The 26138-nt window shown below is 35.3% G+C and overlaps 4 protein-coding genes, 1 long non-coding RNA gene and 1 pseudogene across 8 annotated transcripts; 3 read left to right on the top strand and 3 right to left on the bottom strand.

Annotated features, from left to right (window-relative positions):
- Nucleotides 1–2728: 2728 nt before the first annotated feature.
- LOC110412712 (uncharacterized) lies at nucleotides 2729–5341 on the bottom strand. The gene is made up of 3 exons (XR_002444885.1): nucleotides 4919–5341; nucleotides 3497–4785; nucleotides 2729–2770 (listed from the first exon to the last, which is right to left on the bottom strand). It is a non-coding gene; the product is annotated as an uncharacterized LOC110412712 (long non-coding RNA).
- A 6280-nt stretch (nucleotides 5342–11621) lies between these two features.
- Nucleotides 11622–13225, top strand: LOC110412575 (xyloglucan endotransglucosylase/hydrolase protein 9-like; annotated as a pseudogene). The gene is made up of 4 exons (XR_016350974.1): nucleotides 11622–11861; nucleotides 12012–12112; nucleotides 12378–12570; nucleotides 12675–13225. The product of XR_016350974.1 is annotated as a xyloglucan endotransglucosylase/hydrolase protein 9-like (transcript).
- Nucleotides 13226–13688: 463 nt separating this feature from the next.
- On the top strand, nucleotides 13689–15257 carry LOC149527446 (SMAD/FHA domain-containing protein). The gene is made up of 5 exons (XM_089782943.1): nucleotides 13689–14006; nucleotides 14164–14228; nucleotides 14323–14383; nucleotides 14544–14690; nucleotides 14965–15257. Exons 1-5 carry the CDS (start codon nucleotides 13745–13747, stop codon nucleotides 15087–15089), a joined length of 660 nt encoding a protein of 219 aa, XP_089639069.1. The 5' UTR covers nucleotides 13689–13744; the 3' UTR covers nucleotides 15090–15257.
- A 1434-nt stretch (nucleotides 15258–16691) lies between these two features.
- On the top strand, nucleotides 16692–22790 carry LOC110411995 (NADH--cytochrome b5 reductase 1-like). 3 transcript variants are annotated; one of them, XM_089782861.1, is made up of 10 exons: nucleotides 16695–16968; nucleotides 17069–17154; nucleotides 18112–18253; nucleotides 18404–18494; nucleotides 18597–18674; nucleotides 20010–20090; nucleotides 20216–20305; nucleotides 20505–20570; nucleotides 22281–22367; nucleotides 22453–22790. In XM_089782861.1, exons 3-10 carry the CDS (start codon nucleotides 18243–18245, stop codon nucleotides 22543–22545), a joined length of 597 nt encoding a protein of 198 aa, XP_089638987.1. In that variant the 5' UTR covers nucleotides 16695–16968; nucleotides 17069–17154; nucleotides 18112–18242; the 3' UTR covers nucleotides 22546–22790. The 3 variants fall into 3 exon arrangements, with proteins under 3 accessions (XP_021278061.1, XP_089638987.1, XP_021278062.1); XM_021422386.2 differs by having other exon boundaries at nucleotides 16692–17154; nucleotides 18103–18253; XM_021422387.2 differs by having other exon boundaries at nucleotides 16696–17154.
- Nucleotides 22791–22900: 110 nt separating this feature from the next.
- On the bottom strand, nucleotides 22901–24652 carry LOC110411992 (geranylgeranyl diphosphate reductase, chloroplastic-like). The gene has a single exon (XM_021422382.2). It carries the CDS (start codon nucleotides 24450–24452, stop codon nucleotides 23094–23096), a length of 1359 nt encoding a protein of 452 aa, XP_021278057.1. The 5' UTR covers nucleotides 24453–24652; the 3' UTR covers nucleotides 22901–23093.
- A 198-nt stretch (nucleotides 24653–24850) lies between these two features.
- On the bottom strand, nucleotides 24851–26129 carry LOC110411993 (GDSL esterase/lipase At5g37690-like). The gene is made up of 2 exons (XM_021422383.1): nucleotides 25468–26129; nucleotides 24851–25307 (listed from the first exon to the last, which is right to left on the bottom strand). The coding sequence occupies exons 1-2, from the start codon at nucleotides 26117–26119 to the stop codon at nucleotides 25072–25074; spliced, it is 888 nt and encodes a 295-aa protein (XP_021278058.1). The 5' UTR covers nucleotides 26120–26129; the 3' UTR covers nucleotides 24851–25071.
- Between the last annotated feature and the right edge of the window lie 9 nt (nucleotides 26130–26138).

Genomic DNA, 26138 nt, shown 5'->3' with positions numbered 1-26138 from the left:
GACTAAACAAAAATTTTACCACGAGAAAGAAATGAATGGATTCTCCTAATATGTATCTTACAAATTTGAAGAATGTTATGTTGCATTCTTCTACATTTATCTGACACAAGGTGAATGCTGCAGATGGCTCATATACAAAAGAAGAGAAGGCCTAGCATGGAGAAAAGAGCCTGTCAAGTTAGCCAAGACTGGCTTGCCTGCATGGGAGCTGACAAAGACCTTTAAAGGTAATCTTATATCAGAATACCCACTTCACCAGAACGAGTAGGCAAGTCATTCTTGGCTATGAGACAAGGCTCTGATCCTCATATTAGAGCTCTCTTCCTTTAAAATTCAAGCTCTAGAGGGATGCAATAACCTTTGTTTTGAAGTCCTCTATTTATAGGCCCTATGAAAATATAATTTGAGATAAGTCCAAGGTTGCCACCACTTTTCATCATCCAAGAATAGATTCTGTTCCATGTATCTGGTTTTGGTTTTGAAGCTTATGATAGAAAGAATATATCATTGCTTCAAGAGGAATGTCAATGTGAGTGACCTTTAGCACTTTCAAAAGGATATGAATAACTGTGAAAATGCACATGCTTGGAAATTGACCTTCCATTGAAAGGAAAGGTCTACGGTTCAAATGTCTCCACTTTGATCTTCTTTGAAATGTCATAAAGAAAAAGAAAAGAGAGAGAAGAAAGATAAAATTACTTTGTTTTTCGAAAATAGAAAGATAAAATTATTAAACCGAACTTGAGTTGAGGGATAGTATATTTCCACTAGACCCTAGTAAAACGGCAAGCAATTTGTGTTCATGACAATCCCAAATTCCCAATGTTGTTTGCTACTAAAATTATGAAATTGCTGGAATTTATTTGCATTACTACTTTAAAAGTGAACCAATTGATACATTTTCGTACATATGAATCTTGAGTTAATGTTATAGACTTACATAAGTAAGAGATAAGATGGATTTTAAACTTATAAATAAAGGTTTTTCTTCAATTAATAAATATATCTTTTGAGTTAAAAATATAGAATTATGACATTAACATCATTTAGAACTTTGAGGATTTGTCTCTCTTTTTTGGGTACAAGAGAAAGTACTCTGACTCGAACTTAAGATTTTATTTGTGACTCTTTTGCTTCTATATCATGTTGTATACTTTTAAGTATATATATTAGTGGAGAATTAAAATTGTGATTTATTCATTAATTAAGCAACATGATCATTGATTTAATCAAAATTTCCTTTTTTATCCTCCTTGCATGTGGCTATTTTTATGCTGTTTTTACCATATACTCAAAATAGTTGGAGGTAAGGGAATAATTTTAGCTTAACATCTCATTTTCCTTTTTGCATATGTTATGATTAGTTAATTACTGTTAGGCTATAACCTTAAGCAATATTCTTCTAGGAAAGTTGTTGTCTTGGCTACAAGTTGTTCTGGTAAAACAAAATTTTCCTCCACAGACACAACTGTGGCTTCATCTTTGAAAGATTTGAGCCCACTATACACAACAAAGGTGAAGCAACATCTAGTAAATACTGTTGCAGCAAATGTGTAGTAAAAATCTCAGGGGAGCCTTGTCATAAACAATCAAACCAAAAGATAAATCCTTAACTTCTGAAGCAACCCAATCCTACATTAAAGTTAATCTCTTTGTACATATGATGAACTTCCCAGAATCAGCCCCGGCTTATTGGGGGAAAAAAGATTTGTGGATATTGGCAGAAGTCAGTAGAAATGTATTGAAAATAAATTGTGTAATTTTTTTTTTATAATTAAGAGAAGAGGGATTTAAACTTTACTCTTTACATAAAGAGATCATACACCAATTAATAAACCAAATACTAAGATGTATAAATTTTACAATTATTAGCTTATTTCTTCATTTTTTTTTGTCTTCCCAAGTCTTTTATGTATTTTTTAGAATTGTTTATATAAAACAATTATGTTCAAATGCGAGTTACATTTTATTTGTGTCACAAATTTTTAATCAAATATTACTTATTTTGTATATTTTTAAAGATTTTTAAAAATTTTTTGAGTCAATAAATGTTTTTACATTAGTTGTTTTTAATATTTTTAATATTTTACTTTAAAGAAATTTAAAGGTAAATGTAAAAAAGTAAAAGAAAAAAAAATCAAATATCGAAAGTAACAAACCAAATGAAATCTGAATTAATGATTATGAAAATAGGATAAAATAAATTAAAAATAAAACTTGAATGCTAATTGCTAACAAAATTTCATCCATGGCAAAATCTGATAGCTGAACAGACTTATACATCGAGAAAGAGCACAGAGTTTTTTGGGGGGCAAATACATATAGAAGAAGAGAAAGCCTAACATGAAAGAAAAGAGGCTGTTAGATTAGCCAAGGAGACTGCTTGGGAACTAACAAAGAGAGGCTCAAAGTCAGTTTCCTTGCCTCTGGAAAACCTCTTGGAAATGGAAGTTGCAGGCAAGTCATCCTTGGCTACCAAACAACACTCTTATCTTCATATAAGACCTCTATCCCAGATCGATTGCCCTTCATTTCATGCTCAAAATGGACCTGATATCTGTATTTATACTTTCAGGCAATGGAGTATATAGTACATCAAATAGTTGTTTTAAAACTTTTAGATGGAATGGAATTTGATTTCATATTCACGGCCTCTTGTTATATGCTTAATTATCTTTACTAATTGGAGCCCATTTCCTCTCCTTCCTTGTATGCATCATTTGACTGCCCATAATGGAACATATTCTCTCCAATCTTGAGTAAAGGATTCCTGAAAGAAGAAAAGCTCATGAGGGAGTTGTTGATTACAAACGCATGGAGTCAAACAGAACAAAATCTTCAGGTAAAGGAACTCATTGATAGTTCATGTCTCTGACGGGAAATATCCAAGTGGTTAAGGACCTGAAATTCTAATTTAGAAGTCTTAAATTCGAATATTAAGAAGGGAAATTATGAGTTGCGAAACGATTACCGCTCATTGTGTGGTTCAAGGTCACACGTATTAAAGAAAAGAACTCATTGACTATTAGGATAAGGGTATCTATAAAAGGTATAATAGTTAGATAGTTTATTAATTAGCATAATAAAATCAAATCAAATGAACCTATACATTTTTATTTGAAAAATATTATTGGTCTCAGTATTTTTATCTGACTTGATGTGATAATAATTTATTGATTTGATTGGAATATCTCATTTATGAATTAGTTGACCTGATAAATCTCTCTTTTAAAATTATCCAATAATTACATGACATTTAAGAGAGTCTAAATATTTGAAACAAAATTAGTGAGGTAATTGGCATGAGTCTTTGGATTTTAGTCTACATTCAAGTGAATGTTCATTAGGATATATTCTCTCCTTTGTAGTAAAGTCAAAATATTATTCAAGAATCATGAACAATAAATCAATAATTTGGTAACCAAAGCCACCGAAAGGCAGTGGCCAAGTGCAACTAAGGGGATGCCTTGGATAATTTTAGGATGTTATTAATTACCAGATACAAAAGTGTGGATTTATGTTCATGTCAACTCCAGGAAATGGTAACCAGGTTGCTGTTCGGGACGAGGATGCATTGAGTAAAGAGGGAACCGTAGCCCTCCAATATTGGTTTAGGAACCTGGTTGTTGATGTTGGGTAGGAGGCTGCGAACCCAAACAGGCTGGAATATTAATGGAACAACAGGTTCAAGATTGGCTGCAGCCTGAAGATTTTCTATTGCCACTGTTTTTACATTAGAGTACAGATCATGATAGGCGAATTCATTAAGTTTCTGCTCTTTTCATTGGAATTCTTTGTGAATCGCTCTTCATATTTGTTTTCCTCAGTTCTTCCAACAGCTTTGAGCTCTTGACGTTGTTGTTCAAGATCCTTCTCATCCGATTGAAACTGCTCTTTCAGTTTAGCGTCTCTAAAGCGATCTTTAGCTGATTTCTCCATCAAGTTAAGTTGTTCCAGATGCTCTTCGGTGGCGCTTTTTATGGAGTCAATCTCTTCCAACCGCACCTTAGCAAGATTGGTAATGGAAATTAGTTGATAAATATTATCTCTGATTCCAATTTGTTTAGACTCGTTAATTCAATCAATTCCACGACAAGCTCAACTTTCCTTCCTAACTTTTGGACAGATTCGATGCCTTCTTTCCTATTGGCTTTCATAAAACAGCAACACGTTCTCATTTATGGAACCCTAACTCCTCTACTCTGGCTCCAAGCTGAGCAGCATGCTGCCTCAATCGTGTGTTTCTCTTTACTTGATGAATTGGTTGTAGTATTCTAGAACATGAAACCCGATGGGAAAAAGCTGGTTTTCTAAATCCTCCCATTGAAGCGTGATCCAAGAGACAAAAGAATTATAATTTCCGAATTGCCATATTCCTGCTTATTTGACTCAACAAGCTCCAAATCAAAATTGCTACACAATTTCTCCATGAAGCTATGTATCAAAGAAATGCACACTAACTAATTTTTCCCTAGCGCCTTCATTTCGAAGTTTTGATTAGAAATTTATTGTTATATCTTAGAACAGTGTCACCAATACCTTGCAGGATTAAGATTATTCCACTGTCAACATTTTTCTCCTTTTTTTCTTTTAAATTTATTTCCACTTTCGGAAAAAAGAAAGGGAAATAAGAAAACACTTACACTCTCACGAGGATTTATACTGGAATTGCAGTGGCAGGAATTTCTTGTCAATTTATAGGTGGAGAAAGAGGGAGGCCTTCAGATTTCAGATTTGAATCATCCACTGCTTCTCGATTGTGATTGTGTTTCCACTTAATTTCCACTGTTGAATGCAGCGTCTATTGTCAATATATAGTGCATATCCACCTATATATGTATAAATTTATTGTGCATTTTTTAAGTTATATAATTAAACCAAGCTAAATTCTGGCATCCGAAATGCGATCATGTCTTACCTTGGCATGGGGAACTTGGTGCTTCAATTCAGGGTGTGATGTGTAGCTTCTGCTATGCCATATATATATATATATATATAGCCTGTCCTGGAAGCAGATATATATAGAAAAGAATTGCACAATTTAAGTCAGTGATATATGTTTTTTTCTTTTTTTTTGAGTAGCAAGTCAGTGATAAATAGTACTCTTATAATTGCATATATAAAATCAGCATTAAGCTTCTACACAGGAAGAAAAGAAGGCCTAACATAAGAGAAAAGAGCCTGTTAGCTTAGCCAAGGTGACTGCCTGCAGACCAGAGCGAGGGGTTTTACATTCATAATCATAGCATCAATATTAACCACCTGAAAAGCCGTAGGCAAATCATCCTTGGCTACCAAACAAAGACTCTTTATCTTCATGTAATGCCTCTCTTCTTCTCAGTTTCATGTGTAAAAGAAATCTAATATGCCAATAATGCGCTCTGAAGTCTGTATTTATAGTGTCCTTGAAAGAATAAAGACCATATATATTCTAGTTGTAATGACACGTGAAAAGAATATTGATGAATTAAGATTGTTTATATGCGCAAAACTAACTTCCCCACTATACCATCAATCTGCCAACTGTTTTATTCTCTCATTTCTTAAATTTGCACCTCTGAAACAGCCCATGTTGATATATATTCCACATTTGTCTTCAGTGCACAGCACAGACAAACTTCCTCCTGATCTAACTTTTATGAAAGCAGAAAGTTCTTCAAGGCTTCAAATAGCACTGGCCCAAAATATTGTCCAACCAAACTTGCTTGACCTCCTTGAACAAAGTCATTTGAACAGCTTTCCTGCTATTGCCCACAGGCTTTTAGTCCAATATAAAAAGAGAGTGGGTTAAGGTTCAAATTTGCTAAATCAATGGGTGCATTCCTCCCCAACAAAGCAAGAAGAAAAAATTGGAAAAAAAAAAAGACTTTGCTTACATTTCTGACCAATAGGCATGAAATTGCAGGACATGTCAAAAGACTCAAGATCAATGTGCTTTATTGACAAACCCAATATGCCTTGCCTGCAAAGATTAATGGAATGCACGGTAGACTCTGAGAACAAAAAATGTCAACTGGAACAAAATCTTTTCCTTGTGACAAAAATAAATTGACTCTTGATTTAAATATGCTGCATTAGAATCATTAACTATAAAGCAAACAACTATCATGACCACTAAAGAATTTCTAGGGTCTAAATTTCTAAGAATCACTATTAGTAGAATTTATTCTCCCCCCTTTTAGAAAGTTAGAAATCTGCAGACTTTAAACTTTTCAAAAACGAGGATATAAAGTCTGTAAAATTATAGAAAAGGATAGGAGCTTAAGACCCATATACAAAAAATCAGATGATGCTCACATGACATTGATTCTCCTATACCAACACACACACACATATATATAAATTTAAAATTTTGATTTTTGATTTTATGATTTTATTCAAATTAATAATTGAATTGATAATCAAATTGCTCCAAATTTACACCATAATAATAAATTTTATTTTGATTTTTCGGGTTAAATCATATATTAGTGGACAGACAAGTTCTGTGGGCAAATAAAGAATACCTAAAAGTGGGTGGAAGATAATATAATTGTAATTGTTCTTTTAGCAATATGTTATGTTAGGTCTTATTCTGATTAATTTGAACCTAAAGATATAAGGTCCAAAGAGAAAACGAGTTGTTTACTTATTTCAGATTTGAGCCTAATGGGAAATGGTAGGTCTTATATATCTAGAATTCTGATTTGAACCTTTTAATTGCAATATCTCCTAACCTTACGTCATGCAATTAAAAAATTATGCATAAAAATAAAACTTTTGGTAAATTTAATTGGGTTTGGGGGACATATATATGGAAATATTTAATATGGCAAGAAGCATGATATAATTCAACTTAAGAAGTTAAGTATAAAATACCATTAATGGCGGAATGAAAATTCCTTAATGGACAGACAAATGGGATTTGACTTTTGGAGCAAGTTGCTGCACCAATGTGCCATGCTGCAAGATTAATTTGAACTTGGGTCCCTCCAGCTGAAGTGAGAATATGTTCCATTTTTCAGCATCTAATTAATTGATGTATTCATCTTAGAGCGGCAGAAAGAAAATAAAATAAAGAAGAGAAGTTCTGAATCCAATATTCTAATATTCAAATATTTAATTCTAGGGGCAAAAAAAACTATAAATAAGTAAACACTTGAAGACCGCGAATAGGCAATTGCCAATCGACGATCATGACTAATTAATTTGAGAGGAAGAGAGAGGCCTAGCATGAAGAAGAGAGTCTTGCTTGAAAGCCAAGAATGACTTGCCTGCTTCCTCCTAGCGGTTTCAAAATTTCAATGAAACTTTTAAAACCCGCCATTCTGGCTCGCAGGCAGTCTTCCTGGCTTTCTTGACAGGCTATTCTTTTCCATGCTAGGCCTCTTTACTATGTTATGATGTTACATTGACAATTATCCTTCCAAACTCGTTAGAGTCAGCAAGAAATTCAATTACCTTCCTCTTGAGAGTAAATAAGAAATTAGAAACTTCTAGCTTTTAAGCGGTTTCACTCCTTTGCTTGAATCACTTCCTCCTTCTAGCCATTCTTCTGTTTAAGAACAGTGCCTATTTGAGTGTTTGGATGGGATATCGAGGATTACGTGGCAATAAGTTCTATCACAGCAAGAGGCTTTACATGTTTTTCTTGTAAAATTTCTTGTTTGTCAAGTTTTCATGTGTAGATGTTCAATTTTGATTAACTAATATTTTTGAAGTATTGTTTACAAGAAAAATTACATCAGTAGCAGCGTTCCAAATGCAAAAATGCCCAGGGTATTCCAAGCATGAAAGCATCTAAGGTATTTCAAGCGTGGAAACGCCTTAGGGCGTTTCAAGCAAGCCAAGGTGTGTGGAAGCATCCAGGGGTGCTCTAAGTGCAAAAGTACTAAGATGTTCCAAGTGCAGAAGTGCCCAAAGTGTTCTAAGTGTGGAAGCACCTAGAGGCGTTCTAAGAGCAAAAGAGCTTAGGGGTGTTCCCTAGAGGCGTTCCAAGTGCATAAATGCAAACACCCAAGAACAAGCATAGAGCAACTGTTCACACGGGGAAGTGAATGTAACTCTGAACAAGTGGTAAGGTTCATGAGTTATCTTTACATTGAAGATGTTCTAGAGAGTTGGGTTTGGTGGTTCAGATATAGAGATAGTTAAAAGTACTTTCTCTTAACCTTTTCTTGAAGTACATGTGTTTTACCCCTTTTTCTTCCCTTACTCATTAAGAACACATGTGACGTCTTATCAAGTACTATTACTCCATGACCCAAAACTTACGCCCACTACCAAACTACATGGTCATTCTTTTAATATCCCATAAACCGTTCTTTAATTACTCTTTCATGATAAGCTTGTTTTTTCATGATTGAATGTGTTTTTCTAACTACTCTTAAGAAAATGCTCTTGTCCAGTATAAATATGAGGACCTTGGAGGTTGGGAAGCAATAAGAAATTATTAAAAGCCCAACAAAGATTCTTTTGAAAGCTTTCTCAATACTCCTCCAAACATTCTTTCTATTCAACCCTTCCCATTCGTCGTAATTTGTTGTTTCTTCCATTTTTTATTATCCCTCACCATTTGCTACCAAAGCACTTACGCTTCAAAGATTGCTCTAGTCTTTTTTTCTATCGCTTTTAGCGCATTCCAATTCACTTATTGTAACACGTCCTTTCTTTCTACTAAAAGAACCCTCTACACCAAGCAAATGCAAACTTTGGCTAGTTATAGTGCCTAGGCATTCATATCTTTTTCCACCCCCATTCCTAACTAAGAACATGAATTTTCCTTCCATTTTTCTCTAAGTATAATTAGAAAACAAAGATTCATATCATTTAAAAAAAACCCGCATTCTCAGATTCAGATGAGACAAAATTTATAAATGGTTATGGATTCACCCTTGGTGGGGGTGCTATAACTTGAAAATTAGCCAAACAAACAATAATTGCTAAATTTATAATGAAGTCAGAATTTGTAGCTTTAGAGTTGGCTGGCAATGAGATTGAGTGGTTGAGAAATTTCTTAGTAGATATTCCATTGGGAATGAAATCAACACCTTTCATGTCTATGCAATGTGATTGTTAAATGGCAATAGCCATTGCAAAGAATAAAATCTTCAATTGTAAAAATAAACACATTGGTTTGAGATATAATATAATAAAATAGCTGCTTAGAAATGGAATTATATCCATTAATTATATGAGCTCAGATCTGAATTTGGTCGATCCTCTAACTAAACCGATGGAAGGAAAACTAATTAATGTTACATCGAGGAGAATGAGACTTAAGCCAATTGAGGAAATCAACAAATAATAATAACCCGACCTATGTGATTGGAGATCCCATGAATTAGGTTTATATGAGTAATAACAAGTTATTTGTTAATAAATTAATACACTATTAAAATTATTGTTCCTCTTATGGTGTATGAATAGTGTAAGACTGCAATGCAAGAGAGGTTAAGTTAAACTCCTAACGAATTTCATATCCTTTATGGGTAGTGTATTAAACTGGAGTATATACTTGATGGAATTAACTATATAAGTGTGGGTTGGGGCCGCTTTTATGAGAATCGGGGCAAATTCTCTATAGCACTTATGAATAACTAGGTACGTGCATGGCTTATTCGTGCAACATCGCATTGAACAACAGAAATTGTGGTGTAATGTAATTGATTAAAACAATATTTCACATAAAAAATTTTAGTTCATATGAGTTATAAACTTTATCAAAATTCTGTGACTTATGTTATATTCTTTCTAAAGGTGGTTCATAGGTTAAAAAGCACTATTCACAATGCATTACACTTAAATGAAATTTGACCCAATAAAGACTTCTTATAAAACCTTAAGAAATATGTGGGAGATTGTTGGAAAATTAGTATATTTCATAAGGTTCAAACATCCAACATTGCTAAGGTACATAAAAGTGTGAGTGCTTTAAGTAATCAAACACACTATAGGCTTGTTGCAAAAAAAAAAAAAAAAATGGGCTCTCGCACACATGAGATCGGGCTAGGTTTTGAGAGAATTTAGATTCCCCCTCATGCGCGCGAGTATACACGTGGGCTAGGCTCAAGTGCATTTTTTGTACCCTACCATACCGATGACTCTCTTGATTTTGTTACATAACCAAGTACTCTACCATTCTGATGACTTTCCTGATTTTGCTATTACATACACTTGACTAAGTATACATGTTGACCAAGTTTCTCTCAATTCCTTGATGTTGACCAAGTTTTTCTTAACTCCCTCAATGTGTTGATGACTCTCTAACATCTATCTGACCAAGTAAGACCAAGTACTTTGCCTTATTAATGACTTTTCTTATTTTGGTACAGCGTACATTTGACTAAATATACATGTTGATGACTCTCTTGATTTTGCTACATAACCAAGTACTCTACCATTCTGATGACTTTCCTGATTTTGCTATTACGTACACTTGACTAAGCATACATGCTGACCAAGTTTCTCTCAATTCCCTGATGTTGACCAAGTTTTTCTTAACTCCCTCAACGCGTTGATGACTCTCCAATGTCTATCTAACCAAGTAAGACCAAATACTCCACCTTACTGATGACTTTCCTGATTTTGCTACAACGTACATTTGACTAAGTACACATACTGACCAAATTTCTCTCAACTCCTTGATTTGATGCAACGTTCACTTCATTCTTTGTCTATAAATACAGCTTCCCTACCTCACTCACAACACACCAAAACCTCTCATCTTTTCTTAAGTATTCTCTGCTTATTTTCTATGCATCATTCTCTCCTAGCTTGGTTCTTTTTTTCTATTATTCCTACCATCTCTTACTAGTTTGTGCAAACTATAAGGAATGGTCTATTGAATCTTAGAGGATAACCAATACAATCCTTTTGCACTGAATTTCTACTCCAAAAGAATGAAAATTATCCTTAAAGATAGTGATACCACACCTCAGACTTCTTAATATTCTTTCTTACTTTATTTTATTTTTATTTATTTCTCAATTCTTCTAACAATTAGGGCCTAGCCTGATGTGCCTTCAATACAGAGTAGAACAAATTTACAGTAGTAGCCATTAATTGTGATGCACAAGCTCTTTATCATTTTCAACACTCGGCCAATATGCCAAAACTCACCATTGATCGGGCTTCGACATTTGTTCTTTTCCACCCCACCTCCGCCAGATAAAGAGGAAAACGCTTTTGCTTTTAACAATGATTATGCTAGAAACTTGCCAGTACAAGATGGTCATTCGATGGACGAATATGTTAATAATATAACACCATAAATTAATGACCAATTAATTCACTCCATATCCTTTTCTTTTCTTTTCTTGGCTAAACTACTTTTACAACTGAACATGATTTTTGGCTCTTTTGGTCTTTGGAGGGCTGTCCATCACTACTAAATTTACACCACTATAATTTTTGTTAGCAGTAAGAAAGTTGATGACAACTCATTTTATTCTCCCATTTACCAAGCTAACAGATAATGGATTCTCTCACTCCTGTTAGTGGCGCCGCTCCAAAGTGGCCGCTGATGTGGCCATGAACTCCTCCCCACTATCATTCACTTTCTGGTCATGACAAAAATCCTTGTTCAATTGTTCAGATTCACATGGCTCCCATTACACAAACTATGGGACTATAAATATATATACATATGGCTTCGTCTTACTCTTTTAGATTGAGCTTTTGGATTTCGAGTTGTCAAAATCCATTGCTAAATATGCTTTCAATTTCTACGCTTGCAACTGCATTTCTAATGTGGTTTTTGGCTTTGAATTCAAACTTAGCCATGTGTGCTAACTTTAGTGAACTCTTCCATTGCAACTGGGCTCCTGATCACATAATTTCTGATGGAGATCAGGCCAAATTAACTCTGGACAATATTTCTGGTAATGCCAAGCTTTCTCAGCTTCTCTGACCTCTGTCTCTCTGTGGTACTATCTTTTCCTGCTTTGGCTTATGAGTGTTTTTCTCTTTTGTTCTGATCATCAAATGCGGCCAATGGTTTGGATTCACTAATACATGCTGATTCGCTGTAGGTTGCGGATTTGAGTCCAACAAGAGGTATTTGTTTGGACAAGCAAGCGTGCAAATCAAACTAATTGATGGAGACTCGGCTGGAACTGTCACCGCCTTCTATGTAAGTTAGATATATATTTTTTTATTTTCATGTTTCAGGACAAGCTCAACTTGTTACCTGGGAACATGAACTGTCTTATGTTGTTCATTCAAGGACCAAGTGACCAACTAATTAACTTTTTAGTGCTTAGTAAGAAAGGGTTATCTAAACAACTATTCAAATAATGTCCTGTACCATAATACATATTGAAATGGTAAATAGCTTAGGACTTGTCTCATTAATTTGGCCTCAAAATGGTTAGGAAATTTAACAACGGGAAATGCAGATGGCATCGGAGGGGGCTAGTCATGACGAGCTAGACTTTGAGTTTCTTGCAATGCATCTGGAGAGCCATACCTTGTTCAAACTAATGTTTATGTCAATGGCACTGGCAATCGAGAGCAGAGGCATACTCTTTGGTTTGATCCCACAGTTGATTTCCATGCGTACTCTTTCTTCTGGAATCGCCGCTTTATCGTGTAAGTAGGAGACTAACCAATGCAGTACTGGGTATTTTAGGGCATTGGTTTGATCCCACCTTGATCTCATCCTTCTTTTGAGCAATTCTTTGGCAATCTCACAGGTTTCTTGTCGATGGAATTCCCATAGGGTTTTCACTAACAAAGAAGAAAACGGGGTGCTGTTTCCAAAGAATCAGCCCATGACCATCCGCGGGTCTGTGTGGAATGCTGATGATTGGGCTACACAGGGAGGGAGGGTGAAGACAAATTGGAGCCATGCTCCCTTTGTTTCAACCTTTCGGTCTTTATTGTTGATGCTTGTGAATTGTTGCCAGAAACCGAAGATATCATGGCCAAATGTGGCAAATTAGGGCAGTTCCGGTGGGATAAGCCATCTTTTAGTGGGTTAAACAGGCACAGGAGCCATCAACTTAAATGGGTTCGTCGAAAGCATTTGGTATATGACTACTGCAAAGATACAGCACGTTTCACTGAGTTACCAAGGGAGTGTATCAGTTAAAACTGCAATATATGATAAGCATTTTCCAGATTTTTCTCAAATTTATCCTGGAATTTTGCTTCTTTTTTTTCCATCATTGACTGTTTCTCTGTCTCCATGATTGTGGACAACCCAGAAACTTACACTACAACAATCAAGAAGTCTCAACAGAAACCTTTCTTCCTCTTTTGGTAGCAAGTTTGTGAATTAGACTGCAACAAACTAGACACACTAATGTGCTGCTAACAACTATTTGGCAGTAACTGAACAACTGAGTTTGCGTAACCGTTGAATAGTTTAAATACTCTAAGATAAATTGCACGATTTGGATATAATTGGTCTACTTAGTGAAGAGAATGAAGAAGAATCACCTGATAAAAATTCAAATAAAATGAAACGTATAAGAAGAAAAACAAGTTGCTGGTGTGGATTGGGCTTCTTTTGTATTTTGTATTGAAATGGCAAATTAAACAGCTTGCAACAAATCCTGAACACCCTGTACAAACAACAAGCCACTGCTCATGATTTTGTTATCCATATCCCTGTCAAGGCATTAAATGGTTGCCACGTAATTACAGCACATGTTTCCCAAAACACCCTTTTACTAGTATCCACACAATCCAATCGAACAAAGCTCTACTTGAACTTGAATATAAACAGAACTCGGTAGCTTCCGACAATTTTCTTGCAGAAATGGAGATGACTGCACAATCGCTGTCCCAGGCAAAGCTCCCAAGCTGCTCAACCTCGCTTTCACCACCCTTCCTTCATTCAAAGGCCACTCTTGCTGCATCAAATTTTGTAGTTCCATTTCAGTCCTCTAAGGGTTATGTTACTAAGCTAAAATTTGATAGAATCAGATCGAGGAAACAAAGAAATCTTGGGGTTATTTATGCTTCTGAGGGTGAAAGTACTTCATCAGATGTCACTGATAGATGGCTTCTTGAGCCTGCAGGTCAGAATTTTTTTCTCTTTCTTCATTGTTTAATTAGTACCTACAATTTTTGGTTATGTTGCATCTGACTCTGATGCCATAGTACTCCTTTCATTTCTTTCAAAACACATTTGCTTAATTGAGAAATGACAAACATCTCGATGTATTCACGAACTAGGCGATGGAGATACAAGGCACATAGGTTTTAAGGTTCAGATGCCAGATGCCTTTGAAATTGCTTCCGTAAGTAAAAGTTCTATTGCCATACCCTTGAAATCTTAATACTTCAAGCTTTGCACTATAATAAAATGAATCAATTGTTTTGGGTAATTTGTAGAGTGAAGTGACTGTTGGGCGTCTCCCTGATAAGGCTGATGTGGTGATTCCTGTTGCAACAGGTATTCTGCACTTTCAAAGAAAGATTTAAACCCAAAAGAAAAAATTGAAAGAAAACTTGTAATAACATGACTGTTAATAGATTCAATTTTGTCTTGTTTCAATTGTAAATCAGATGATGTCTATCTCACATCAAATCGTGCATGTCCCTGACATTTACAGTATCTGGAATTCATGCCCGGATTCAGAAGAAAGAAGGGAATCTTCTGGTCACAGATTTGGACAGTACCAATGGAACGTTCATTAATGACCAGAGATTAAGGCCAGGAGTCGTTGCCACTGTGCCACCTGGAAGTTTTCTTGTATTCGGTAAACATACTGACTTGAATTTCAATAATTTCATTCAGTACATTCACACTCAAGCTATCTACAAGAAGGTTTGGTATCTTTCAAATGTGTGAAAACCATTATCAAACTGAGGAAACTGATTACTTTGGCCAACCCCAACCCAGTTTGGAATTGAAATTAAGCAAACAAGATGGATACCCTTAAGTCTTTTTATGGACATCTGTCTAAATGAATATATAGAGTCTGAACTGCTAAGCTAATGTTGAAAGGCCTAAATGGTTCTCTTTGGCTGTAGGGGATTTTCATTTGGCAATGTTTCGTGTCTCAAAGCTTGAGAATGTCGACACTGAAAGCAAACCAGAGGAATCTGCTGAGAAATTAGAGACTAATAGTGCTACTGAGAGTACTTCAACAGACTAGGATTTTGTTGTTTTGGTATTTCGTGGCTGAATAAAATCAAATTTTCTATTATATTTTTAGGCCTTAAACTTGTTTTCCTGATGCAATTAAGCAAGCACAATTTTTCTCTTGATGTCCTCGGGCAATTGAATTCTTTATTCTACGGCGAGTAGACCTATAATTTCAAAACTTGGTATTCATCATACTATTTCAGTCTTATCAAGGTTCATTAGCTTTAATAACAATGGTTTTCATTACGAACTTTTTATTTTTATTTTTATTTTTTTGGTACATTGAAAATTCATTGGATATTACTTACCAATTACATTATGACTGTAATTCATCTAAACAGGAGCTTAATAAATGTTAAATTATAGTAATAAAAGGTTTAATTGAATACATAGAAGTATAAGGTCTAAATTGAATAAATGTGATTATTTTAGAATTTATTTGGAAAAAAAATTATTTTTTTATATTTTATTTTGACATAATATTTTAAAAAAATTTAAACTGTTCAAGAAAATTAAAATAAAATTTTATTTTTTATTGTGTTCAATCTAGTTTTTATACTTTTTAATTTAGGGTAAATAAGTTTTTCTGATTAATAACTGATTAACTATTGTTACGTAAAATATTATATATCATTTTATATTTATGTGAATATGTCATAGACGATAATATAATATATTGATGTGATAAAATGACATTGTCATGTAATAGTTTTACTTTTTACATTAACATCATATCATAACTACATAAGTATAGTATTTTGACAAATGATAATTAATCGATCGTTAATTATAAAGACTTATTTGACTCAAAATAAAAATATAAAAATTTAACTAAATGTAATTAAATAATAATAATTTATTTAAATTTTTATAAGTAATTTTAAATTTTTTTCAAACATTTTACATTTTTATTTTTTATATTTTTAAAAAAAAGCATGATGACCATAGCTACTAATTTATTGTCCTCGTCAAGTTGCAACAAAGGTTTCCATATTTCCTTTCTTTTATAATCTACGGTATTCAGTATACTTTATTTGAAACTTACAATAAAATAATAATAACAATAACCAAGATCATGTCAATTGCATAAAAATCTATTAACATGTTTACCAAACTCACAATTTTAACATAATATAATATCTAAAAAAAATTTTAAATTATTTAAAAAATTTTAAATAAATATTTATAATTTTATTACATTCAATTAAATTTTTATATTTTTATTTTAAGTCAAATAAATTTTTATAATTAATAATTAATTTAATCAAAATTTTATTTATTATTAAAAGTCGTATACTATTAATATAACATGTTAACATATCATAATTAATGATAAGATAACATGATAATTTGACATAATAATATAATCACGTGATTTTTTTCACTATCCACATTAACATAACAACGTCATATTAATATCATACGAATATAAAATGATAAATAATATTTAATTTATTATTAATTAATAATTAATTATAAAAATTTATTTATACTAAAATAAAAATAAAATAATTAATCAAATATAATAAAAATAAAATTTTGTTTAATAATTTAAGCGCTTATTTAAATTCTAAGGTGGTTCAAACTTTTACTCCTTGGCTTCACACCTAACTTATACGTATAAGCTTTGATATTTCCTTGAATGGAAAGCAATTTCAAGTTGACCAAACACCGGAAAGCGATTCAACAAAAGAAAATTATACTTCCAGAAGTCATCCCTTCTCGGCTGCGTAGATAGAAATTCTCCGCTCAAGAAATGGGAAGTTGCAGATAAGTACACGCCAGCATTCCTCCATCAAATCAACTTGCAATCTTAAACCGGGCAGGAATCCTCTATATTCGGCCCCAGTTAAGAGACAGTTCTCCGGTTGACCAAAACAAACCGAAGGGTGAGACAGAGAACAGATTCTGCAAAAGCCCTTTACAATCTTGTCTTTCATAGTTCCGAAAGTTTGGGTCCCTAAAAATGGAACATTTTCAAACTCACAGGGTGGAAATAGTAAGCATAGTTGTGGCCGTCGCTGCCATTGGCGCTGCTACTGCTTATTATTTATATGTTACAAAGAAACCCGAAGGTACTCTTTTCATCATTTCTATTTTTTAAAAATTATTTTTAATAATGATTTTGATGAATGAGAATTTGGGAGTTATGTTAGACCAAATATGATGCCTTTTTGTAATATATAACGAAATGGGAATGTTTTGTTTAGTAGGTTAATTGGGAGGAAGTTCTTTTCTAGACCAATCTTACTGCTTTATCATTTCATTCCTTGTGCTATTGGAGTGTTGATTGTGCTACAATTGCCATCTTTTCGCCGATTACAAAAGATGTTTTAGTGGAACGGTTATATATATTTTGGTGTTTCTTTTAGTCATTTGCTTATTTTAATACGAATATGTATTGCTATTTACTTTGACTTGGTCTCGTTTAATTCGAATATGTATTGCTATTTACTTTGACTTGGTAGGGAAATATCAAGAAGTAAACAAACATAAACCAGTGGAACCTTGTTCTTCTGGTTGAAAATGTGTTAAGATCAATAACTGAAAGACAAATATTTAATTCAATAGGTGCAATGAGATACTGTGACCTTTTACGTTTTCTCAGCTGTTATCATTTCCAATTAGTAGTTTAGAAATTGCTGAGTTCCCAGGTATTTTAATGTAATGCAATAAAAGAGTTTCTCTGGGGATATTCCTTCTTTTTATGACTTTTTGCTGTATTTGCAAATAGGTAGTTTACACATCCAACAATAGGTAACATTCGTTCCTTTTTTTTAATTGATAATGAGTACTTTTTTATCTCCAAGCAGCTCTCTGATGCTTCTATTTTTCTAATTAGTTTCTTGATTTATTCATGTAATTTATCATTTTTATATAATGTTTTCTCCTTTCTGGTGGCTGTATGGTTTATGTTTTGCATTCTTATTTAATCTCTTCATGCACTCTATATTGAGTTTCAAGAATTCAAATTGGGTAAACTTTAACATCTTCTCTGTTAGCAAATTGATTAATGCCTGAAGTCTGGACAGGCTGCTTGGATCCTGAAGAATTCAAAGAATTCAAACTTGTTAAGCGCACCCAACTCAGCCACAATGTGGCTAAGTTTAAGTTTGCTCTTCCCACACCAACATCAGTTTTGGGGCTTCCAATTGGACAACATATGAGTTGCAGGTTTGATTCATGACTGACTTTTTCATCTAATATCTTGACCCAACATTAGTGCTCTATTTTTGCATCCTTGCTATTTTTATGTTTTGAGTAACCTGTTCAATGATCTGTCGTTATATTGTTGCACATACTTAATATCATTTTCTAAAACAGAGGAAAAGATCAGCATGGTGATGATGTTGTCAAGGCATATACTCCAACAACTTTGGATTCAGATTTAGGGTATTTTGAACTAGTCATAAAGGTTTACATGCAGCATGCCATTGATGCTTTTGTTTATATCATCTAGTAATTCTTTTCTTTTCTTGCTTACATCAGTACATAATTTAGTTTTCGTTCTCCATAGATGTATCCCCAAGGAAGGATGTCCCACCACTTTCGGGAGATGCGTGAAGGTGATTACTTGGCTGTGAAGGGACCCAAGGTAAGTTTCTTTGATGATCTATTACATGATGTTACAATTCCTGTCTTCTTTTTTCCTTGCTGGTTTCAAAAACCCAGTTGTAGCTTCATTATTTAAGAGACTAATGTCAAAAACAAGTTGGTAGTATGTAATTCTAACCTGTGAAATGATGATTTTCAAATTTCATAGTTTCAGATGTTACCTTGAAGAATCATCTTTGATTACGAAAGAAATCCATTTAATAGGAAACATGGTAATTGTTCATAGCATATCTTTTAGGAGGCTCAGATATAGAACTTCCGAAATATGTATATGGGGAAATGCCAGCTTAATCAAGTCTATAAAACAACTATCTTTCTGGTTCCTACCTTTTTGCATGATTGTATGAACTACTAATACTACTTGCTCCACCAGAGGGGGAACCAATAACCCCTCTGCTTCCATGTATGCATAACCAACAGTAGAATATCTTTATGCAACTACAAGCTTTTCCATGAGTACTCTACAAACTCAGAAAGTTGTTTTATCTTAGAGTGAGAGAAAAAGTGATATTTGATTATGAGAAACCTTATATTTATTGACTATTGTATAGGTGTGAATGAAAACTTTATTGTTAATATCCCCTAATTTCCATTCCTCTAGTTAGCAACCAAATCCACAAATGCAATCACCTTAAATTTCCTACTGGTAATGTGATTATCTGTCCAGATAACTTTCTTATATAAGTTGGTTCTAGAAGTCGGTACCCTTTACAACAACAGAAGCAATAGTCTCAGCACCCCTTTTCTCTATCCCTGCACTCTCTCAGCACCATGTTTCAGGACCACTTACATTTCAATTTTGCTATAACCTGGTTACAAAAACAAGAACCACATCTATCTACCTATTTATTTTTCTCTTTTTAGTTCCTTAGAAGTGTTTGAAAGGTTAGTTTACTCAGAATGAAATCTTGGTACTTAGAAGCGTTTAGGAATATGGCTTTAAGCAAATACCTTAACTATCAGTCACCAGTATGTCACCTTTTCTATGGTTGGCCTGTTGGTTGAACTGGTAAGGTTTGACCTAATGATTTCTTTTTTTTTTTTTTTGGGTGTTAGATCATGTAAGAGTTTTTAAAGTATGATTAACTCATGAAATTGTAGCAATGCATAAGTTCTGGACAAAAGTACACAATTTATTCATTGTTCAGTAATTTTGATGGGTGAATCAAGGTGAACTTTAATGCAGTTTTTGAAACATGTCCTCATGTGTTGTATGTATGTGTCTCCTAGGAGAGATGTCAACTGAACATTTCCTTTGGTTCATCTACATTCAAAGAATGGCTCATAATTGATAATACCTATATGATGCTTTCAGGGGCGCTTCAGGTATCAACCTGGACAAGTTAGAACATTTGGTATGCTTGCTGGGGGAACTGGCATCACTCCAATGTTCCAGGTAAGTTGTTTTACATCAAGGAGCTGGACACTTTTGTCTATGACTTTCTTACTTTCCATCTTGCATAAGACTTTCTTTTTAATTCTTAGTTTAATAATTTTTTAAGTTTCTCACTTGTTCTTCAGGTTGCTAGAGCCATTTTAGAAAACCCAAATGACAAGACTAACATTCATCTTATTTATGCCAATGTCACTTATGAGGACATTCTGTTAAAGGTGGGTTCTCTTTCTCTCTCCCCACCTACACATATTAAATAAACAGATAAACAATCTTCTCTTTTGATTAATCAAATGTTTGAACTGTGCAATTTAACATTCTGAAAATGATCAGACCTTGGGGCAATTAACAGGATGTCCAGGCTGAACTACTTTTATTGTAGGAGCAATCTAATTCCAGTCCTTTTTTAATTTTCAGGAAGAGTTGGATGAGCTTGCGAGTAAATTTCCTAACCGCATGAGTGTGTACTATGTTCTGAATCAGGTATATATGTCAAACGTGGTTCTCTTTTCTGTTGTTTTCTTCTTCTTTTTTCCATTTAATTTCTTTCTCTATTCTTGTTGAGATGTTTTCCTCTGTTTGTACTTATCCTATGCCAGATTTTCTAAATGATTTTGAAGTCTCGTAGTAGTTTGTATGGGCTACAAAGCAGTTAAATCTGATATTGTAAAGTCCAAGAATGCTTTCACACTAATTGTGAATAATTTTGATCCAGATACAATAAATTTAGGACCATCAAATGAAGTAATTGTGATAAAATAATCTTTACAGAATTTTGGAGCATATCCATTAAGAATTACATGCCATTGATTTCTGAACATAAGTGAGGTTACACTCATACATGGAATTGAATAGTCCACGTATGACCTTGAGATCCTTGTGTTTGTAAAGATTGAATGACAACTTGAACTGAAAACAAGATTGTTTTTAAATGATGTTTAACTCATCACTAATTTTTTGTGTTGGATTTTTGTTGGAAATGTTGCACCTAAGTACGGGATTTTAGGGGAGAGCAATAGTTGGTCAAAATTGAATAAACCAATCTAAACTGACCTAATTCGGTCATTTTGGTTCAGTTGGAAAAGTCGGCTATATCGGTTTAATTGGTCGGTTATCCGGGTTGGAAAAATGCCAACCAAATTGATAAAATAACTGACCCATTAGTATAAATATTATTTAAAATATGTATACACACACACACACATTTTTTAGAGGGGAATTATGCACCAATTACTGAACCAAATGCTCGAGTGCAATCAACTCAGTGTCTTAGTATACAATTAGGTTGGTTGGTTGCATGAATCTGATCCTGCTTTGTTAAGACTAGAGCTGTATTCATCTCTGCACTCTATGTTCTTCTGAATAGTTTGATTTCTCAACTTTCCTTGTACACTGCCCATTCCTTTTTGGCATCTTCATTTCAGCTACACTTGATATGTGAACTGTTATCTTATAATGGCTCAACATTCAATGTAATCAAGCATAAACAGTCTTATATTGTTTCTTACGCCTAGGATCCTCTCAAGTTCTCTTTCCCTGAGAATCATCAGATCTGAAGATGAAAAACGGTCACTCTTAGGAACTTGTTGCTTTCATGTTATAACTCTATCATCATCTCTAGCTCCATCTTTAGCAGACATACACGCTATATATTCAGTTTTGATCCTACTTTCAATCTAAGACCTATATATTGCAAACTTCAATTTCTATTTCTAGCATTGACAAACCCCTGCCTCAGTCTCTTCTGTTAAAACTAAAACAAGAGTTTTCATCCTGGATATTCCTAGGATGTCATCCATAGCTAAAGTAAATGGGGTAAAGACTCAAAACAAACTTGCTGGTTGAGGTCAGGAACATGAATTGTTTTCCTTCAAACTTGTCTGATCAAAGCTGCAGTAGTGTGGCTTTCAACAAATGCCATACTATTAGAAAGTCGCTCAGAACATATCTTTATCACCACTGCTTCAAAGGGTATGATTCTCTAAAAATTAATAAAGTTGTCATCTTTCTTAAGATCTTAGAAATAGGTTGATTGACTTAAATAGATTGTGCAACAGCTATTGATCAGCTTTAATTTGCTTAACATGCGATATCTGCTGTAGTTGCTCATGGTGTAAAGAATCTATAAATCTCTGGTTGTATGAGGTCTTTTACTTGTAACTCATTACTTCTATGTTAAAATATCGTGTTCAGCCTCCTGAAGGATGGGATGCTGGTGTTGGATTCGTATCCAAGGAAATGATTCAAGCCCACTGCCCTGCTCCTGGTCAAGATATTCAGGTAATCTTATAATCATCCTCACTGTCTGTGTGTACATGCATTTATGTAATGTTTAACGCTGTGATTGATTTTCTAACTGCTACAGATTTTGAGATGTGGACCGCCTCCCATGAACAAGGCCATGGCTTCTCATCTAGAAGCTCTCGGGTACTCTTCTGAAATGCAATTCCAGTTTTAATCTCCACTCTAATGGTGCTGCTGTCACTTATATCCCTTTATCGATTCCCTACAAATTTTTAAGTGAGCCCTGGAAGAAACTCAAGCTCTTTACGCCATGAGTTATTTTAGCCAGAGCAGTCAGTCAGTCCTACAATAATCAGGATGGAGAGGATTTGGTAATTTATGCTGTACTCATCACATATTTTTCCTAGCAAATTTTGCTCCTCCCAAAACACATTGATCAAAGTTCCATAATTAATTTGACTACTCTGTCCTGCATCTTTCTTGCCAGTCCTTGTGGAACAGGAAAGTCGCCATTTTCATCAAAATGAAATGAATGACCCTGGTTTTCCTATTTGATGAGTTTGGGTTTAGTCTTTGCAACGATAAAGAACATTAAAATTTCACTACTCCCAATAATTTTACAACAAAATGAAACCAAAAACTCCTCATAACAAATGTAGCTACTCTTTTTTTGTCCAACTTAGAGAGGAAAAGAAAATACTCTTAAAATTAGACTACAAGTACACAATCTGATACCCTTTGCATTGGCATAAAAAAAAAATCCTAAAACTTGATGGCTTCCATCTCTCTCCCAACAATCTTGCACCTCATCAAGCTCCCAATGGTACCCAAAACCATCTTCAAATCCTCCCATCCATCTCCCTTGGCCAACTTCTTATACAAGTAGCTGTCAAAAGTCATCCTTTGAACATACTCATTCCCACAAATTTCCACCAAAGCCTCCCTTGTAACATTGCTCCCATAAAACACCCTTTGCAACAAATCCAAAAATCTATATGTACTCACATACTTTTGATCCCATTCCTTCAAATACCCCCTTTTCAGATCATCTTCCCCTATCATCCTCTCCCCGCCGTCCGATGCACTTACTATTGCCTCCCCGCACATCCTCCCTGATTTTGCCGCAAAATATATCCCTTCACCCGAACACTTGGTGACATACCCCGCTGCGTCCCCTACCAGTGCCACGCGTCCTCTTACACGCACTGGCCGGGGATGTTCGGGGATTGGGTGGGCCTCCACTTTGATCACTTTTCCACCGTAGATCTTATTTCTCACCCTTTCCTTGATCCCTCTCTGGTATAACTTGATATCCTGCTTCGCACACACCGTACCCGTCCCCACTGCCACGTGGTCACATTTAGGAAAAACCCACGCGTAAAAATCGGGTGACACGTCGTCTCCCACGTACATTTCCGCGAGATTTTGGTAATACTCCATTTTCTCGTCCGGTAATCTGATTCTCTCTTGAAACGCTATTGCGCACGTGTAGTTCCCTGCTTTAATAAATTTAGCCACTTTGCTATTGGCTCCGTCGGCGCCGATAATTAGATCAACGGCTAGGGTTTTACGAGAGTTGTTGGTCGTGTGGTTGATAATGTAAGGAGAAAAGGGGGAAGATGGGAGTTCGAGACTGGTGACGAGGGAAGGTATTAATTGGGCTCCGGCAGATTGTGCCCGGGCCCGAAGGAAGGAGTCAAGGACTTCCCGGCGGAGCATGGGGATGGATTCGTGGGAACGGAGAGATTTGGATCCGAAATCGACGGCGATATTCGAAGGGGAGATTATTTTCATCTTGGTGACGTGGCGGTCGATGAGGTGTAGAGGGATGGAGAATTCGTCGATCATGCAAAGAGGAATGGCACCGCCGCAGGGTTTGGCGGTTGAAGGGCTGCGTTCAAAGAGGAAGGTCTCGATCCCGCCTGAAGCTAGGGTTTCCGCGGCGGAGGACCCGGCTGGGCCTCCGCCTATAACGGCGGCTCGGAGCTTGCGGCCGGAGAGGTGGGGATGGGCAGCGGTGATTGTTAAATGACGGGGTTTATAGAACCAGGGCTTATGTTCTTTGATTGACAGTTGAGAAAAGGGGGTTTTGAGAGGGTTTTGGGTTTGAGAAGTCGCCATTTTTGTCTTCTGAACCAAAACGCTGGAACAAAGGAGGAGAAAGTAAAAGGCTTTGGCTTGGGTTTTAACTTCTACCTTTTAGTGAGTAATTCAGTTGTGGGTCAGCGTAGTTTTCTATTAGATTATTGGGTAACTGTTGTTGCTTTTAAAAAGTTTCACGCTTAACAATGACATCATTCATTTCATTTTTCTATGAAAGATTCTTTTTTCTCTGGCGGTGGGGACAATGCCACAGATAACAAAAACAGGCTCTCTGTTTTATTTTCTTTTTCTTTTGATCCTCTATTGCAGTGGTTTTCCTTCTTATTTCCTTTATTGCTTCATTGTGTGTATAGAATTAATAGCAAATTCAGAAAACAAAAAAATTTATATAGCAGATGAACATTGCATTATGACTGGACTGCAGTTTCTCAGAACAGTTACCGGACCATTACACCAATTCTCAGCTAGCTTTTACGGGACACAAAATTGGAGAAACTGTCCGAATGCGTAAAGGACAAAGGGGTTACCTAACAAGGAAATTTCAATCCGTAATAGCTTGTGAAGATATGTTTCACTACTCTAGGAGACCTCTAAACCAAAGAATACATTGTGAAATCATTGGGGGTCAGGGAAGATGCTATGTTGGAGTGTAAACCAGATCCTGGACGGTAGTAGGGCGACAAATGTTAGACAGGAGGGCTTCACCTGACCATGCTGAATCAGCAAGCAAGGAGTTAACTTCTGGTGTTGAGCTATAGAAATCCCACCAGACATGAGATGAAACAGTATTGCAGGCCATGTCTGCTGAGAGGCATCCTATCTCCGCACCATACAAACCAAGCCCGCAGCAAGCACTCCTTGCATCCTCAAATCCTGTATTTGTCACATTGAAACACGTTATAAAGAGTAAATTAGAGTTATGTTCATGTTAATGCAAGAACATTTTCTTTTCAGGCCCCCTAAATGCCAAATAACCATCAGCATTGCGTCTTTGGGTGATGTTATTCAGGCTAATTCAGAGAAGGATTCATACCATAGAATTGTGGGTGGGTTATGATCTTCTTGACTCCTTGGTATAGATCACAGAAGACTATCTGTGCATCAGGCAACTCTTCATTGAGCCTAATTATCTCCTCTTCTAGCATTATATTGTATTGCAAAACCCGTTCATTTATCTCCTCAACACAACCTGTTCCATCATTATTGTTACCTCCAGCTGTGTGAACGTGCCACTCCAACAGTAAACTTGGGGTGCATCCCAAAGGTAATATTCCCATGTATATAACCCTCCTCACATTCAGATCATAAAGGTTCCTCATGGCATTCACCATCTGGTTAACCAAAATTTGAGCAAATTCGTGGCCACTGTTTTTGGCCATTACACCGGAAAAGTTGCGGAGGAAGAGACCTATGTAGTCATCTTTACCGAAGGAAATGTAGAATATGGAGGATCTGATGAAATGGTAAGCGCTTTCCCGGCCGAGTTGTAACTCAAACAGCTGAAGTGTCTCAAATACTTGCCTTAGCTGGTCGTTAAGACACTGGTGGCTCAGGCTATTGGGGCTCATGATTGTTGCTTCTGCTGCCCCATAATTCACACCGCTTAGCAAACCCTCGATGGATCCATTCTGCCTGTAGAATGGTGCAGTGTATGGTAAACCCATTTTCTCAGCTGCATTTGCCATAAATTTTATGTTAATTTGG

This window comes from Theobroma umbraticum, unplaced genomic scaffold, assembly GCF_002168275.2.
Source record: "Theobroma umbraticum cultivar Fairchild unplaced genomic scaffold, ASM216827v3 scaffold_95.0, whole genome shotgun sequence".
NCBI lineage: Eukaryota > Viridiplantae > Streptophyta > Magnoliopsida > Malvales > Malvaceae > Theobroma > Theobroma umbraticum.
This window is presented reverse-complemented; position numbering and strand designations above follow the sequence as displayed.

Bases quoted from the DNA above. Each gene is read 5' to 3' on its own strand.
- LOC149527446 (XM_089782943.1), top strand. From the start codon at position 13,745: ATGGAGATGACTGCACAATCGCTGTCCCAGGCAAAGCTCCCAAGCTGC. The intron at 14,384-14,543 runs GTATTCTGCACT...TGACATTTACAG, and splicing joins GGTGATTCCTGTTGCAACAG to TATCTGGAATTCATGCCCGG. The intron at 14,691-14,964 runs GTAAACATACTG...CTTTGGCTGTAG, and splicing joins TGGAAGTTTTCTTGTATTCG to GGGATTTTCATTTGGCAATG.
- LOC110411995 (XM_021422386.2), top strand. From the start codon at position 17,046: ATGGAACATTTTCAAACTCACAGGGTGGAAATAGTAAGCATAGTTGTG. The intron at 17,155-18,102 runs GTACTCTTTTCA...TAATGCCTGAAG, and splicing joins TGTTACAAAGAAACCCGAAG to TCTGGACAGGCTGCTTGGAT. The intron at 20,306-20,504 runs GTGGGTTCTCTT...TTTAATTTTCAG, and splicing joins ATGAGGACATTCTGTTAAAG to GAAGAGTTGGATGAGCTTGC.
- LOC110411992 (XM_021422382.2), bottom strand. From the start codon at position 24,452: ATGGCGACTTCTCAAACCCAAAACCCTCTCAAAACCCCCTTTTCTCAA.
- LOC110411993 (XM_021422383.1), bottom strand. From the start codon at position 26,119: ATGGCAAATGCAGCTGAGAAAATGGGTTTACCATACACTGCACCATTC. The intron at 25,308-25,467 runs GTATGAATCCTT...TGACAAATACAG, and splicing joins AACCCACCCACAATTCTATG to GATTTGAGGATGCAAGGAGT.